Source organism: Aspergillus nidulans, chromosome VI (assembly GCF_000011425.1).
Source record: "Aspergillus nidulans FGSC A4 chromosome VI".
In the NCBI taxonomy this organism is placed as follows: Eukaryota; Fungi; Ascomycota; class Eurotiomycetes; order Eurotiales; family Aspergillaceae; genus Aspergillus; species Aspergillus nidulans.
Window position 1 is genome coordinate 373346 of NC_066262.1, and position 15338 is coordinate 388683.

Sequence of the window (15338 nt, forward strand, 5' to 3'; positions counted from 1 at the left end):
GACTTATCCTTTTCGAGGTTTCCTATTCATTACCGAATATCAGGAAGAATAGACATCTCTACAGTATAAGACGGCTCAGATTTTCGACGGCAATATGTTATATTTTTGTCAATTGGTTCAGGAAGCTCTAGTAGATGGCAGTCTGCCGTCCACCTGTAAAGGTAACTGGGGGCCCTCTTCTCTAACGCCAGATAACTGCACTGAGCCGGTCAATCGTGCATTTCCACTTCTCCCGACTGGTTTCCTGCTAGAGTCTTCGGTAGCAGCTCTGGCCTGTTTCGACGCTAGGGATTGGTGAACAAATAAAACAGTTCAGGCCCTTGCAGGGCTCTGGTTGTATAGAACTTTATAGAGCTTTCTAGTCTGATATCTTCTGCAGCCAATTCCGTAACTAGTTGGTATCGCTTCAATTCAAATATATGTTTTCCTGAGAAATCATGGTCCTATCCATCGCTCTTCTCAATCGTTCAGGTTCTTCCCTCTTTTGTCTATAGAGATAATCACTGAATAACCCTCTCTATCCAGTTAAACCCCTCCCTTTGCCTCTCCCAGGTCCTACTCCCAACCTCCATTCCTAACGCAAACGTATGGTCCTCCCCCTCCACCTCGACGATCCCACACTCTATCCCCTTCTCTTTGAGAGCCTGATACAACTCCCTGCTAACCTCGATGCTGACCATACGGTCCCGATCCCCATGTACAATAAACGTCGGGGGGAACCCTTCTCCTTTCTGTACTCTAACAACAGGATCAATGCTCCTGATATCCCCGCATTCTGGGGGGAAAATCACCCGCAGCACATTCCCATTCGCAATCTGCGTCAGCGCAAATGCATCACGCGGCCGGCTGAAGTCAGGCTTGTTGCTCGCACCGGATTGGCCTTCGAGGGAAATTCCGCTTGTCGTTGGGATGGGAAACTCCTCGTATACCTTTGCCAGAAATTCAGGCTCGAATGGAGGGAGCATGGACTTGACGTGTGCTAAAGGCTGAGTCCAGCTGGGGTGTGTGAAGTGCACGGCGCCGTAGAAGTTGAGGATCGCGCGTGGTGGACGGGGAACGTCATAGCCCTATCCACCGTTACGGTTAACATATACCCAGAAGCCTGCCAAAGGGAAACCCCTGGGGAAAAGGTAGGCATACCAAGCTAAGCGCCAGGAAACCTCCGCTGCTCGTCCCGAATGCCATGACTCTATCCTTAGCAACTCTGTACTTCCCCTTCCCATTGCCATTTCCGTCTCTATCCTGCTTCTCCAAGAATGCATTCAGCCCATCTTGATCCGCATATATCCACGCGAGGAAATCGCGTATGTCTGCCATCGGTCCAGAGAGCACATCAACGCCCGGACAAAGCCGGTGGTTCGGGACAGCTACGATCCAGTTCCGAGCTAGACAGTCGGATATCTGCGCGAGGGAGACCATCCTGCTGTGGCCGAGCATGAAGGCGCCACCGTGAATATTGATAACTGTCCCTTCCATTAGTATCTGGTATCGCGCCTGGGTTAGGGTGGAAATGAGGGAAAAGACCTACGGACGGGGTAGTGGATTGGTTCATTGCTGGACTGAGAGGGTTGAGAAGGCGGGAGGTAGATGTCTGCTGTTATCGTGGACGAGTTGATTTGCTTATAGGAAGTTGTTAGTGGCGGTGGTGGTGATGGGACGGTGAGGGGGGTCATTTTGCTGGTGATATGGTATATTGTATTGACGGTGATATCAATATACGGAGTTGATCATGGTGGTTAGGAGCCGACTATAAATGCATTTACCTAACTGTTTACTCCGTTCCACTTCGGCTTTTCCGAGCGGGTTATCCGACTCATTACCCTTTTCCGCCGTTCTACCAACATCTACGGTAGTGAGCGGATTATATTATATCAGTCGTTATTCATCACCATCATATTCCATACTTCATGCCTATCGTCGCTACTCCGTAACTATTTAGCTTCCCCATCTTCCATTTGAACCTCCATCTGCACCTCCATCTCCATATCCATCCATCATAAATCATCGCAAGGCTGCTACATCACGTAAACGTAACAGAGCGGTCTTGTCTCTTCCTGATCCATTCATATCCCACCAACCTAGCAACCATCCCCCGGACGCGAGTCGAGCACAGCTCGTGTTCGCGCCAGAACGGTGGCCAGCCGGGCTGGGCGCCTTTTTTTGGTATTTTGCATATATATGTCGGCATGGCATTATATATAATGCCAGATCTGTGATTAAAGAGTGACTGATGTGCTAGTGATATACTCGAAGTGCACTGCACCTGTCAAGTCAAGTCGATTTGAGTTGAGGCATGTCAAGGCCGATCTGAGCCAGTCATCGATCGCGCGACGAGGTCGGATAAGAGAGGGAGGGGCAAGAAGACTGCGTTTCTCTCATCTACCGGCGGACAACGATACCCTGGCGCCTCACGCCCCGACGAGCCCGGCGGTACTCCTCATCGCTGTCGCTGTCCTCGGAGCAGGAATCGCCCGAAGTCTCAGAGAGGTATCCACACCGGGAACCGCCGCAATCGAGCTTGACGCGGTCTCCCTTGCGGGTGATCCCGTACCGCTCACAATGGCAAACTGAAGGCGGATCGGACATGCTGGACAGCGAGCTGGGCGAGGTGCTTCCGCTGCTGCGAGAAGACAACGACGAACCGACAGAGGAAGGCGGCGAGTTGGACAGGTCGCTGTAACCGTCGTCCGAGAGGCGGGACGACCCAAAGCGGCGAGAAAGCTCATCCATGGCGTGGGTCGGGGCAAAGTCGGCCTCGCGGATCTGGCGCGACGCGTACGGCTTGGAAGGCTTAGGGTGGTGGATCTTTGAGGGCGAGAGGGCGCGGCCGGTCGCGATATCTGAGGAGCCACGGCGGGGACGGCGCGCGGAGCTGCTGGACTCTTTGCCTCCGGGGACATCGAGGATGTTGAGCTTGCGGTTGGTTGTTGGCTCGACGGTGTAGTCTGCTGCCGGGTCGTGCGAGACGTGGTAGCCGTCGAGGATGTACTGTTCTCGATTAGCATATACATTTATCTCAAGATATACCCTCTGGGAAAAGCCCATACGTAGTACCAGTACCGACCACCAAGCTTCAGCATCGAGGTCTGGAAGCGGAATTTGCCCACCCAGGAGCCGGGCTTGGACGAGTCGCGAGACAAGGGGATCTGGCGAGAGTAGTTGTCCCAGGAACCAAGCAGATGCACGGTCTTGACGTTGGACGAGGTGCGCAAGTTGAACTTGAGCTGGACGGCGGACATGGCGATTAAATTAAAGCGGTATATCAGTAGATAAGTGAATCGTAAACAAGCACAAAGGTGTCAGGTCTGTCGTAGATGGACGGTTTAAAACGACTACCAGAGCCGGGTAAACGTCCACTTCTGTTGATGTTGGGTTGGGTGGCAGAGCAACAGGTCGCAGCGCAACGAAGGATCCAGTCCTGACACGATTAAGTCGAAGAGAGGCGGAGCAAGTGGTTATCGCAGCTGGGACAGAAACAGGGTCGACCGGCGACGATGAGACTGTCAGGTTTGATTAATTGGGAGTATCCTGCGCAGCAGAATAACAAAAACAATAAGGTCAGAGAGCACAGCTCGTCTGTTTGTTTTGATAGCAAGTTAGATAAGGTAAAGATTAGAAGTATAGAAGTATAGGAAAGCAAACAAAAACAAGTGCAACCAGTGCACAGGATACTCCGAATTAAGGCAGCTAGGACAAGACTTGCTTGCTGAGGAAAGAAAGAAGAAAGAAAGAAACGGGCGAAAGAGAGGAGGGCGCTTGCGCATCTTATGGGCAGCAAACAGGCCGCACAGGCAAGATTCATTCTCATCCTCTCGTCACACCGCAGGATTACCTTCACGATGGCCGACAAGAATAGAACAGCAATCCCAGCCAATCCAAGTGCTTTGCGGTCTGCCCCGCTTTTTTGACTTGATAGTGGATTCGTGCGGCGGTAAATAGAGAAATCCCATTGGATAATGCGGTGCTATCCTGTGGGCAATCAAAGCCAATCATCGGCATCGACCTAGCGCCTGTGATGAAGTGGGCATTCAGCCAACCAATAGACGTTTATTAATCTGTGCTGGAGTAACTCTCGAGTATTACCGCATGCCTGCATACGCCCTTTCAGATTAAGACAGCCCGGGCAGACGAGCCAGGACCTGGACGAGATACGACTAAAGGAGACGTATGGAACACTTATGTCCCCTAAATCTCTGCATGTCTGGACTCTTCGAGCAGGAATCTCGATCCTCGGCACTCGCATTGCCATTATGTCGTGATCATTGAAGGTTACAGATGATGATCATCATGCATGGGAGATGACAGAAGGCAGGGCGAATGGGAGTGTTGAATGGAGAGTGCCAGTGCAGAGTGCAGATGGAGAGTGCAGAGGAAAATGCAGATGGAAAGGGCAGATGGAGTGCAGATGGAGTGCAGATGGTACTCCAATAGTTGCAGGCTGAGGCTGGCAGCACGCTGCCTGTCATGCACACTTCAACGGGACAAAGGCGTGCAGAGAATTCCTCGTCAAGACTGACCCCTCCTTCAATTACTCACTCATCCCCCATCAGCCAGTAGACGGACTGGCCGCGAGGCTGAAAGTCTATTTTGCATATTTAGCGCAGACATGGCTCAAAAGCTGACAGTAACCCGACTCCTACCATTCACTAAACGAATAGTATTGATGTATCATAACGACCTTGCCTATACGCCAGGAAATGCCAAAGGCTGTTTTTACTTGATATCCCCAAAATACAGATTAAGAGATCGCCAGCCGAAAAAAATGACAGAGAAAGATAGTGTAGTGTACTGTACAGCCTACCGCACGGACACGCCGGACCGATTGGTGAACATCCGAGCCGAGATATTCATCGCCGCCAATTCTTGGAACAGAAGTTTGGCTGCATACGGAATATGCACCTGCGAAATCCGGTGCTTATTGTTGCAGAGCCGGCACTCGAACAACCCCTTCTTCAATTTCCTGCGCTCGGTTAGCAATGCACGGAACAATTCAGGAACGGAGGGGGACTTACGCTATCGGGGTCATCAGCCCGCAGTCGTCGCAGATGTGGACTCTGAACGGGTCCGAGACGTCGAATAATCGCTCCTTCAAGAAGGCACTAGCTCCATGCGCAATCATACAGTCACGCTCCATCTCTCCGAAGCGAAGACCACCGTCGCGAGCACGACCTTCCACTGGCTGCCGCGTCAGAATCTGCGTCGGACCCCGCGCACGCGCGTGGATCTTGTCGTCCACCATGTGGCGCAGACGCTGATAGTACGTTGGTCCCAGGAAGACTTGGGCTACAAGCTTGCGTCCAGTGTGGCCGTTGTACATGACCTCGAATCCACGCGACTGGTAGCCGTGTTCGCGGAGAAGACGAGAGATCGAGTCGACGGTGACATCTGTGAACGGAGTAGCATCACCTTCGAAACCACGCAAAGCAGACACTTTGCTGAGTTGACACTCGATCAAGTGGGCAATGGTCATACGAGAGGGAATGGCGTGCGGGTTGATGATGAGATCCGGCGTCACACCCTCGCGGGTAAATGGCATGTCTTCCTGTCGGTAGGTGATACCAATCGTACCCTTCTGACCGTGACGAGACGCGAACTTGTCTCCAATCTGAGGAACCTTGGTCATTCGCATCCGAACCTTGACCGACCTCAAGCTGTCTGGAGTGGTCGTAACCAAGACCTGGTCGACGATACCATTTTCCGTGCTGCGGAGCGGTGTCGACACATCCAACTTGGTGTGGTTCTTGGTCCGTTGGCCCAACTCTTCTGCATCCGGCGCGAGCGGAGCGGTCTTGCCGATGATGATATCCTCACCAGAAACACGCACGCCAGGATTGACGATACCATCTTCATCAAGTTTGTCATAAGTACCTTTGCGCATGCCAATCGTGTCGGAACGCATGGGCTTCTCAAACCGCTCGACCACTGTCAATCCGACCATCTTCTCGCTGTCTGAGTATGTACGGTAGAAAAGACTGCGGAATAGACCACGATCGATACTGCTTTGATTCATGATGACTGAATCTTCTTGGTTATAACCTGAGTAACAAGCAATGGCGACGATCGCATTCTGACCAGCAGGAAGTTCTCGGAATCTCAAGAACTCCATAGACCGCGTGGTCGCCAGCGGCTTCTGCGGGTAGTACAGGATGTTCGCCATGGTCTCCATGCGCTGATCGAAGTTGGTCAAGAACACACCCATAGCTTGTTTACCCATAGCTGACTGGTAGGTGTTACGAGGAGACTGGTTGTGATCTGGGAAGGGGATAATACTGGCGCAGACACCAAGAATCATACTGGGGTGAATCTCGCAGTGTGTCCAGGTGTGCGCCCTCTGGCTGAGAATCGACCGCACACGCTTGTTTGGATCTTGCTCTTCCGGAAGTGCGTAACCAGCCTGCAGCTGCTTTGAAATCTCCAAGTCCTCGGGCGTCATAACGATCATGATCGTCTCCTCCTCTTCGGCATCTACGTACTCAACGACACCGGATTTGACGAGACCGTCCCATCCAAAGTAGCGCTCCCGTCGGTCTTCTGGGTCCATATCCGGTGGAAGTTCCTTGTCTTCTTCCAACTTGCGAATGTGCTCCTTGTTGAGGACTAGGTTGCCGCAGTTCTCACTCTTGGGATCGTTGTCAACGACGAAGAGTGGCCGGCATACACGACCGGCGTCGGTGAAGATCTTGAATTCTCGTTCACGGATGTCTCGAATAAGACTGACTTCGTGAGAAATCATGTTTCGCCGACGAAGGGCTTGCATGGTCTCAACAAGGTGAGAAGGCTGACGGTGGACACCAACCCAGACGCCATTGACAAAGACCTTAGTGGCGTTCGGTGTTACCTGAGGCTCAAACTCCTCAAGCACTTCCATGTTACGCTGAATCATGAAATCGATGATGGGTTCGCTAGGAGTACCAACAGTAATGTAGCACATAAGAGCCAAGTTCTTGACCAGACCGCAAGCTTGGCCTTCAGGGGTTTCCGCAGGACATACCAGACCCCAATGCGTGTTGTGTAGCTGACGAGGTTTAGCAATCTTGCCGTCACGACCAATAGGCGTGTTTGTTCGCCGAAGATGAGATAATGTTGAAGCGTAGGTGTAGCGACTGAGCACTTGCGACACACCCGCCTTGGCGCTAGCTGCCTTCTTCTGCTCTCCCCAGTTACCAGTAGCGAGGGCATAGCGCAGACCTTGAGTAACGGTGCTTGCCTTGAGACCAACATTAAGGTAAATCTCTCGGTCGGACTCCACACACCTCTGCACATAACGCTGCAGATCGCGGGTAACTCTGGTAAAGAGGACGCGGAAAAGGTTTGCTAGCAACGGACCAGCAAGATCGAGACGCTTCTTTCCGAAATGATCACGATCGTCAACATCGCGACGTCCAAGAGCGCACTGGAGAAGTCTGTGCACCATGTAACCAAGGAAGAAAGCCTTTCTAGTTTCACTGCCTTCGCTCTGGGAGATATGAGGCAGCAGCTCCTTCTGCATAATCTCTCGAGCATATCTAACACGACGTTCGTGGTTCATGCTAGACTGAGACGAACCACGCTTGGCAATGAAATCCAACGCCACCTCACGGTCCTGGATAACAAAACCCTCTTCAATACAGGGCTTCAGCATCTCCAGCATAGGTGTATCGTTCCGGTCGTAACAGATGTGGTTAAGAATATCCTCGTCGGAAACGACCCCAAGCGCACGGAAAACAATAACGATCGGGATATCGGCCTTGATGTACGGCAGAGTGGATCTGATAGTAGGGCCAAAACCCCCTTTGGCACTGTCACCCTTACCAAATAGCTTAAGAGATAACTGGGAGAGCAGCCTTGAGCCCTTTTCCACCGCACTGCGGATTTCCGCGACGTAGGGTGTGGGACTGGGCGGCGCCTTCTTGAAAACCTGAACTGTATTTCCAGCACTGCGCTCCTGGGCGATCAAGACTTTTTCGCTCCCGTTGATGATGAAATAGCCACCCGAGTCATAGGGACACTCGTTCCAGTCGTATAAAGCCTGCTCGCCCAGATCCCTGAGCAGACAGTATTTGGACTTGAGCATAATTGGCATTTTCCCAATATGAACGGTTTCCTCCTTTGCCTGATCTGGAGGCAGCGCCATTTCCTCCCACTGTAGGTAGGTACCCGTCGCTTTCCTATCCTCATTGCCCATATCGTCGTCATCACGATCGCCCACCATCCGTTCTCGCCCTTCCATGATCTTCTTCTTTATCCCGAGATACAAAGGACTGGCATAGGTCATATTTCGAAGACGGGCCTCGTGCGGCAGCATAATCGTGGCGGCGCCATCTCCTTCCATGGCCATTGGCCGGGAAAGCATGACGGTTCCGAATTTCAGCTCATATCGGCGGACAACGACGGGATCAACTTCGTCTTCGGAGGGCGGAATCGTCTGATCAAGTGTCACTTGGCCTTGTTCCTCCACTAATTCCTGCAACGTCGAGGAGATGAATTCGTCAAAAGAATCCAGCTGCTGTGAGACGAGACCCTTCGTATCAAAAAAAGATGAAATCACCGTCCAGCAATCCTCCGACGTAATTCCCTCATCCATATCATCGTAATACTCCTCCTCGTAGGCATCGCCATAGTCAGCCATCTTGACGGATACTTGTCGAACACTCTGGTGAATAGTCGAAGTTGAAGAGCGCAAAGGGCGCGACGCGCTCGGCGGAAATCGCTGCGATCGCCTGCTACAATATCAGAGCACCTCGGCTAAGCTATCGACGGAAAGAAAGAGAATCGACAATATCGAGTCCTCAGCTGGAAAAAATGTGAATACCCCAGCCTGGTCGAGGATGCTGGAGGAACGCAGGCTGAATGAAGGACTCTCCGAGAATCGACAGTCAAGCAAAGCCGCCACTAGCGCAGGCCGGGGAAGGCGGTGAATTAGTGAGAAATTGCTATCACGTGATGCTATTAATACCTTAGGCATAAAGTATTTCTACATACTGTCAGCAAAATGTGGACTACAGTAAACTGAACTCGACAGTTATCTCGTTGTTATAACTATTTTACAGAAACTGCAACAACGTTTGCAGCATTTCTTTATGGTCCTTCTGCCCCGGCTCATCTTCCGAAAGCCCTTCAATTTGCTCTATGTGGCGATATTAGCATGAATTAGTCAAGCCTAGGTGCCAACGTACCTTGGAGCGTGCTACGGATGAGAGACAAGTCCTCATCTCGATCTGATAGAATCGAGACAATTTTCATCTTTGCCCCATCATCTTCCGCCACCAGCCATGCTAGAATAACATCGATGAGCTGCACTAGGTTAGTATCTGTTGATAGCCCGGCTAGCACGACGAACCTGTAAAGAGAAAAGACCAGCATCGAATCTCCGCGAAAGCCATTCCGCTTCCATAGCCTTCTGCTCTTCCTCCGTGAACTGCTTTCGCTCTTTCTCGATTATTTGTTCGACGGGCGAGACCCTAGACGCATAGTCTCGCCTCAGTTTGACCAGCTTCTCTGTCTTTTCGTAGTCTTTCTCCATAAACTTGGCCAGCGTACGAATGCGCGGTGCTGAACCACCTGGCAGAAGCCGTAGTAAGGAACAGAAGATGCCTAGAAGGTGCTCTATGATTTGGTGTTCTTGCTGTTTCGAATTAGCGACCACCGGCACGTCGTGGGAAAATATCCTACCTTGCGCATGAACATGCCGAATATGGTTCTTAAGCCCGCCACTTCAACTAGCCGCTCGCAAGCAGCTACACCCTCAAGGCCACCAAGGGCATGATCCAATGTCCGAATGGCGCGGAGTTTGCTGAACTTTCCCTCCTTCAACATGATCTGTACAAGCTCAATGCCCTCTCCTTCGAGAAATTTTTCTTTTCCAGCATCATCATCCACAAGACAAACCAGGCAGTCAAACAGATTTTCCGCGTATTCTTCTTCATCTGAATCCTTTTCGGGGTCCCGCTTTCGGTACTGACTTAGCAGCTGGAGTAGAACATCTACCCCGTCCAAGCTAATGAACCGCTCTCGAGTCTTGGTGCTAGATTGCAAAAGAATGGCTAAGATTTCGGCAGAGTATTGCTCGTTCTGGCTCACTGGTCTCTCTTTCTTCTGTATCCGTGCAAGAAGCCACGGCATGATGTTTGAATCTTCACCGATCTTCTCTGCGATATGCACCTGAGAAGAAAGATTTTCAAACACGCCTAGCTAGGAGTTAGCCACAGTCTGTTCAATGGAGGACCGTCACCCACCGAGAACATAGTATACTCCCGCTCTGTCTGCCTCTTCTTCTTCGTTTAGACGTGACAAATTCTGGGCAAGTAGTTCGATGAGATCGCAATCCAACTAAATTTGTTAGTATACAGCTGAAGCTAAGCCGGCAGAACGTACCATTGCATTAACTAAGCTGTCCCAATGCTCTTGCTCCGCTTCCACATCTTCATCAGTTAACTCACTAATGATTTGGATTGCATCAATAGCGATATCGGCGTTCTCATGAGAAAGGAGAGATACTAGAGAGCCCACGCAGCCCAGCTTCGCGAATTCTGGGTATAGGTCGGTATGTTCCGAGAGAATGGACAGACTCTTGATCTCTGCATCTAGATCGGCTTCGGAGGCCATGAATCTGTGACTTGTCAGCTCATGCACCCTGGCAATCCACAGCACCGTACTTTTGAGGATCATTCTCAAATTTCCCACGCAGCTCTGCGTTCTTAGATATCTTCTTCTCGAAGTTCAGGGCAAAGCGCCTTAGCCATGCGACATCATATTTCTCATTCTATCCCGGTCAGCGTTCGTCCAGATTTGAGCCAGAGTATATTGCGCTAGCCCCATACAGTGAGCTCCCCCTTATCTTGCTCCTCGATGTAGTCCATAGCCTGCGCCGTTTCCCGTTCCATTCCCCCGCCGAAAAAGCGGCCTTCCTCGTCGTCCGCGACATCTTCGGCGTCAAAATCGGGCGGCAGCTCGGGGCCCGCGTAATCGTCATTTTCCTCCTCGTCTTCTACCATCGGTGCTTTCCCTTTCGATTTAACATCGCCATTTGCTTCCAATTTGGCAGCTTTATAGAGCTCGTCTATCGCGATTTAGTACTCGTGCTGTTTTCTGACCTTGGTTGCGAACGTACTAGGATCTTTCGTGATGTCTAATTTTCGCTTCGCACTCGCAGCCGCCAGCGGTTTCTTCTTCGTAAGCGACAGGCATAGCTTGAAGGAGAAGCAATCTCACCTTGAAAAGCTCATCTACACTTGTCATGGTCGTGCCAGCTGTTCGTAACGAGCTCACACAACAACCAAATACCGGCCGGTGTAGTGGATTTGTCAAACCGTGTTTCGAGTGAATACTAGACTAAGAAGTATTATATATCACTAATAAATCGCTGGGAGTACTTGCTCATCAATCATGCAGCAACCGCAAGCTGTCGGGGATAACTACGGTTGCCGCGAACAGCTCAAAACGCAAATCGTCGCCAAGCTTGACCGACAGATTTCTCGAAGAGCTTTTGGGTCACCACCTCCGTTTTGCAACTGCCATCAGCACCTCAGTCAAGCACATATTCGTGAATCACTTCATTCATACCATCAAAATGGCTCCTAAGCACTCCGAGAAAAGCTTTTTTAGCGCCGCCTACGAGCAGATTACGTCTCCGGAGCACAAGACAATCGTGAGGAGCATCCTCGTCTTCGGCGTACGTTTTTCACCGAACTATCTATTGCTGCTTTCAGACAACTTGCTAACGCTTCTAAAGGCTGGTGTCGCCTTCCTCCACAGCAGCCTTTCTGAGCTCCTCCTCCCTCCGTAAGTCTCCAGTCGCTGGTTTGTTGGCCGTGCCGTTACTGATGGTTGAAGTGCCTAAACGACCCATCATCGCGTCGTATAGAACCTCGAGTGCTGCGACATAAATCTTGCATCATCCGAGGGCAGTAGCGGACTATTTTGACGACCTTGCTTTACGCTCGAAGCGGAACAATGTATAATATCGTGTTTATTCTTGGGCGTGCGCTATGTCTGGCGTTTGATAGAGTTACTTGGAACAACAAATGAAACGGCTTTAATGTCGGAACGGAACAGTTCTACTTCACTCTAACGGTTTTCCTGATAAGTGAAATTCATCTTTCAAACTGCGCTCTGTAGTGGTCAGAGCGTAAGGCTGAACAGAATTTGGCTGGACCTAGATTTATCCTCTACAAATACACACCGAGGTCTCTTCAATATTCCAGTCAATATAATAATCTTTTCCTAGGACGTATTTGGGGTATGTGGTACTCTATTGCGCATAAACGTCGACGCAGTACAAAAATATAAGGGCACCCGAGTACTCCGGGAGAATTATACTTAGCCACTCGTTTCTCAGGTAACTGTGACGTCAAACATTCTCCTATCAATAACGAGCGTCAGCGTTCACTTGGGGGCTGATTTTGTACTCTGTTGTACTCCGTAATGTTGCTATAGGGGCACGTGATTTTTAGGCTATTCATGCGCTCCTGCCTTTATGCCTGAGGCAGACTTCGGAAGGGATATCGGCAAATCGAACTTAACGGGTCTCACACTTCCACCTGCCCGGGTTGAACATGGTCATCCGCCCGCGTCCGGCTTTGGATTTCCTTACCGGTGGTATCCGCCGCAGCCAATTGGCCCAGCATGATTATCGGAATAAGCGGGGAAGCCCGCAATTACGGAGGAGCCCCCGCCTCCACACTGTCCATAGCATTTCTGGCTTCTGCTGCGGTGAGGTCGGGTCAACAACGCTCACCTCTCCTCACTACAAAGTGCATTTAGTGACTCTACTAGTGGCGACACCGCCTTCTCTCTGAGGTCGGAGTGGACGCTATCTGGCTAGCAGACCGACAGCTGATAAGCTCCACTGGATCTTCGATTCTGCGAGTGCGGCGCATGTACTTGGTCAACGAGTATCCTCATAAACGACATGCTGAACGCCAAGCGGAAGCAATCAGAGGCCGGGCTTACTGATGACGGACCAGCTAGGAGGAGGAGTAGCAACATCCTGGGCTACAACGCTCAGACGCCGTGGCTTCATGAGAGTCACGACTCCAGATTCTCCGCTATACGAAGGTCAATAGGAACTCGGGGCCACGCGGCCTCTCTACCACTGGCTAATATGGTATCGACCGTTCAAGACTTGATTGATCCCGACTTTGATCCACTGATTGCCATCCTCGACGAAGAACCGCGTTTCTTGAAACCGTTGCCGTCGCGGATATCTGCGGAGGATCTGGAATTTTTGCGCTTTCGGGGAGCGCTGGCGATCCCCGAGAGCGGGCTACGGATTGAGCTACTACGTTGCTATATTAAATGGGTTCATAGCTTCCTACCAGTGTTGAACCTGCAGGAGTTTCTACGATGCGTTGCGTTGAATGATCCAGAAGGGAACATAAGCCTCTTACTTTTCCAGGCTGTTATGTTTGTGGCAACAGCTTTTGTGGACTTAAAGCATTTGCAGGCAGCAGGGTATACAACTAGAAAAAGCGCACGCAATGCATTCTATACACGACTAAGGGTACGTTGTCTTCGGTACTCTACTCTGACTACGCTGACAGATTCAGCTTCTTTACTCACTTGACTGCGAAGAAGATCGACTAGTCATCGTACAGACCCTACTTCTCATGACTTACTGGTCCGACCACATGAACAACCCGCAAAGAGACATATGGGATTGGATTGGTATCTGCAGCACCAATGCACACTCGATAGGGTTAAACCGAGACCCGTCATCCTCAGACTTAGACATACGCACCAAGCGGTTGAGGACGCGGTTGTGGTGGTGTCTATTTTCGCGCGATCGACTCATCGCCATGGGGATGCGCCGTCCGACACAAGTCAACGAAGGATCTAGCAATCTTCCCATGCTGAGGCTCGATGACTTTGACTTTGAGCCGTTCCATCCCGCAGTAATTGAGCAGTTTCAGTGCCGGCAGCTCGAGGACGTCTCTCACCAGAAACGACTTGCTACCATGTTCATCGAGAAAGCCAAACTCTGCCAGTGTATTGGCCGAGTGTTGTTTGCTCAGTATACCCCATCGCAATGTCAATTCGGCTTGACGAACAGAACAACCATCAACCTTGTTCCGAGACATGCTTCTGAATCCGAGCTGGCTCGGTGCAGCCAGAGACTAGAGTCATGGCTGTCTGCACTACCGCGAGACGCGCAGTTCGTACCAGCGTCGAAGACGATTTTTAACGACGGTGAGGATGTATTGCTCCTTCACGGCGCGATGATACGGATGCTCTACCACGCTACAGTAAGCGCTCTCCACCGTCCATGGGCCTACGGATCCACGAAAGACCAGACAAAATCCCGGCTTGAATTGGCGGCTGCAGCACGAACAAAAATGCAAGACGCCGCGATCGGTATCACGCAGATTATCCAAGGCCTCAACCAGCTAGATCTGACCCGCTACCTCCCTCAGTCCGGCGTAACAGTTATCCTCCCTGCCGCCGTAGCTCACCTAGCTAATTCAATGTCAAACGACCCTACTCTCCGCGAAAACAGCATCTCCAACTTTCAGCGGTGCATCCGGGTCCTGCAGGGCTTGAAGGAGATATATCCCGCCGCCGACATGGAGGTAGCCAACATTGAAGCCGCCGTCAAAGCGCAGTCCAACACAAGCGCCCTGTTACGAATCATGCAGTTCAACGGATCACTCCCATCTCGGCCTGGATCTCCACACAGAACCAGTTTGGTTTCAAATCCAGCCCGTATACCGTCGCCTTTGGACGAACCAAACCACTGGACGCCACCTGCCGACGAACAAGACACTGCACATCCCATCCTTCATCAACTGGGTCACGCTTCGCCAGATAATAAGGATAAACGGTCCTCTCCGTTAAAGCCAAACCACGAACACTCAGCCCAATCTAACCCACCGCGTCAAGACCAACCAACACCCCCGACCGACATCCCTGATCCCGTCACCATCTCCCCAACTACACCACAGCAGAACCAGAACCAGCCACCAGTCAACCCGCCAAAATCCTCCATATTTACCGACCTCCTTGACTTCGACCTCGATACCTATACTTCAACCTTTACACCTAGCAACCCCAATCCCGCCGCCGGCCCAGATCTAGACCTCGACTGGACGAGCGAGCTCCTCCGCTGGGCAGACGCAAATCCAGAGTACTATTCCGCCCCTAACACGAATAATGACCAGAGAGATATCTTTTCGTTCCCCGTTGGACCGGGGCCGGGACATAACCCAACTGATCTCGGCCTTGGGAATGACGGTGGGAGCCGTGGACATGGCAATTTGAGTAGCGAGATCACGGGGGATTTAGATCGGGATTTGGGGTTTACGGGGGATGGGGAAGAGTTATTTTAGATTATGCCATCAAGATGTATGACGAGCTGATGACAC

General features: G+C 51.2%; 6 protein-coding genes across 6 annotated transcripts, besides 1 other annotated feature; 2 read left to right on the forward strand and 4 right to left on the reverse strand.

Moving 5' to 3' along the window:
* Positions 1-15338: part of a sequence feature (contig 1.169 1..351151(-1)) that runs on past both edges of the window.
* Positions 501-1673, reverse strand: ANIA_09122 (uncharacterized protein; the record flags this gene model as incomplete). Its single annotated transcript, XM_677299.1, has 3 exons — positions 501-1067; positions 1141-1463; positions 1529-1673. 3 exons carry the CDS (start codon positions 1671-1673, stop codon positions 501-503), a joined length of 1035 nt encoding a protein of 344 aa, XP_682391.1.
* On the reverse strand, positions 1865-3699 carry esdC (GTP-binding protein EsdC). The gene is made up of 2 exons (XM_677298.2): positions 3048-3699; positions 1865-2988 (listed from the first exon to the last, which is right to left on the reverse strand). Exons 1-2 carry the CDS (start codon positions 3237-3239, stop codon positions 2380-2382), a joined length of 801 nt encoding a protein of 266 aa, XP_682390.1. The 5' UTR covers positions 3240-3699; the 3' UTR covers positions 1865-2379.
* ANIA_09120 (DNA-directed RNA polymerase II core subunit RPB2) lies at positions 4696-8608 on the reverse strand (the record flags this gene model as incomplete). The annotated part of the gene is made up of 2 exons (XM_677297.2): positions 4696-4960; positions 5013-8608. The coding sequence occupies 2 exons, from the start codon at positions 8606-8608 to the stop codon at positions 4798-4800; spliced, it is 3759 nt and encodes a 1252-aa protein (XP_682389.2). The 3' UTR covers positions 4696-4797.
* On the reverse strand, positions 9001-11327 carry ANIA_09119 (beta-catenin-like protein 1). The gene is made up of 10 exons (XM_050612416.1): positions 11191-11327; positions 11090-11144; positions 10800-11038; positions 10635-10741; positions 10354-10588; positions 10215-10308; positions 9652-10166; positions 9320-9604; positions 9156-9273; positions 9001-9106 (listed from the first exon to the last, which is right to left on the reverse strand). The coding sequence occupies exons 1-10, from the start codon at positions 11215-11217 to the stop codon at positions 9024-9026; spliced, it is 1758 nt and encodes a 585-aa protein (XP_050468341.1). The 5' UTR covers positions 11218-11327; the 3' UTR covers positions 9001-9023.
* On the forward strand, positions 11549-11764 carry ANIA_09118 (putative TOM core complex subunit Tom6; the record flags this gene model as incomplete). Its single annotated transcript, XM_677295.2, has 2 exons — positions 11549-11650; positions 11711-11764. The coding sequence occupies 2 exons, from the start codon at positions 11549-11551 to the stop codon at positions 11762-11764; spliced, it is 156 nt and encodes a 51-aa protein (XP_682387.2).
* ANIA_09117 (transcription factor domain-containing protein) lies at positions 12890-15302 on the forward strand (the record flags this gene model as incomplete). The annotated part of the gene is made up of 2 exons (XM_677294.1): positions 12890-13480; positions 13521-15302. The coding sequence occupies 2 exons, from the start codon at positions 12890-12892 to the stop codon at positions 15300-15302; spliced, it is 2373 nt and encodes a 790-aa protein (XP_682386.1).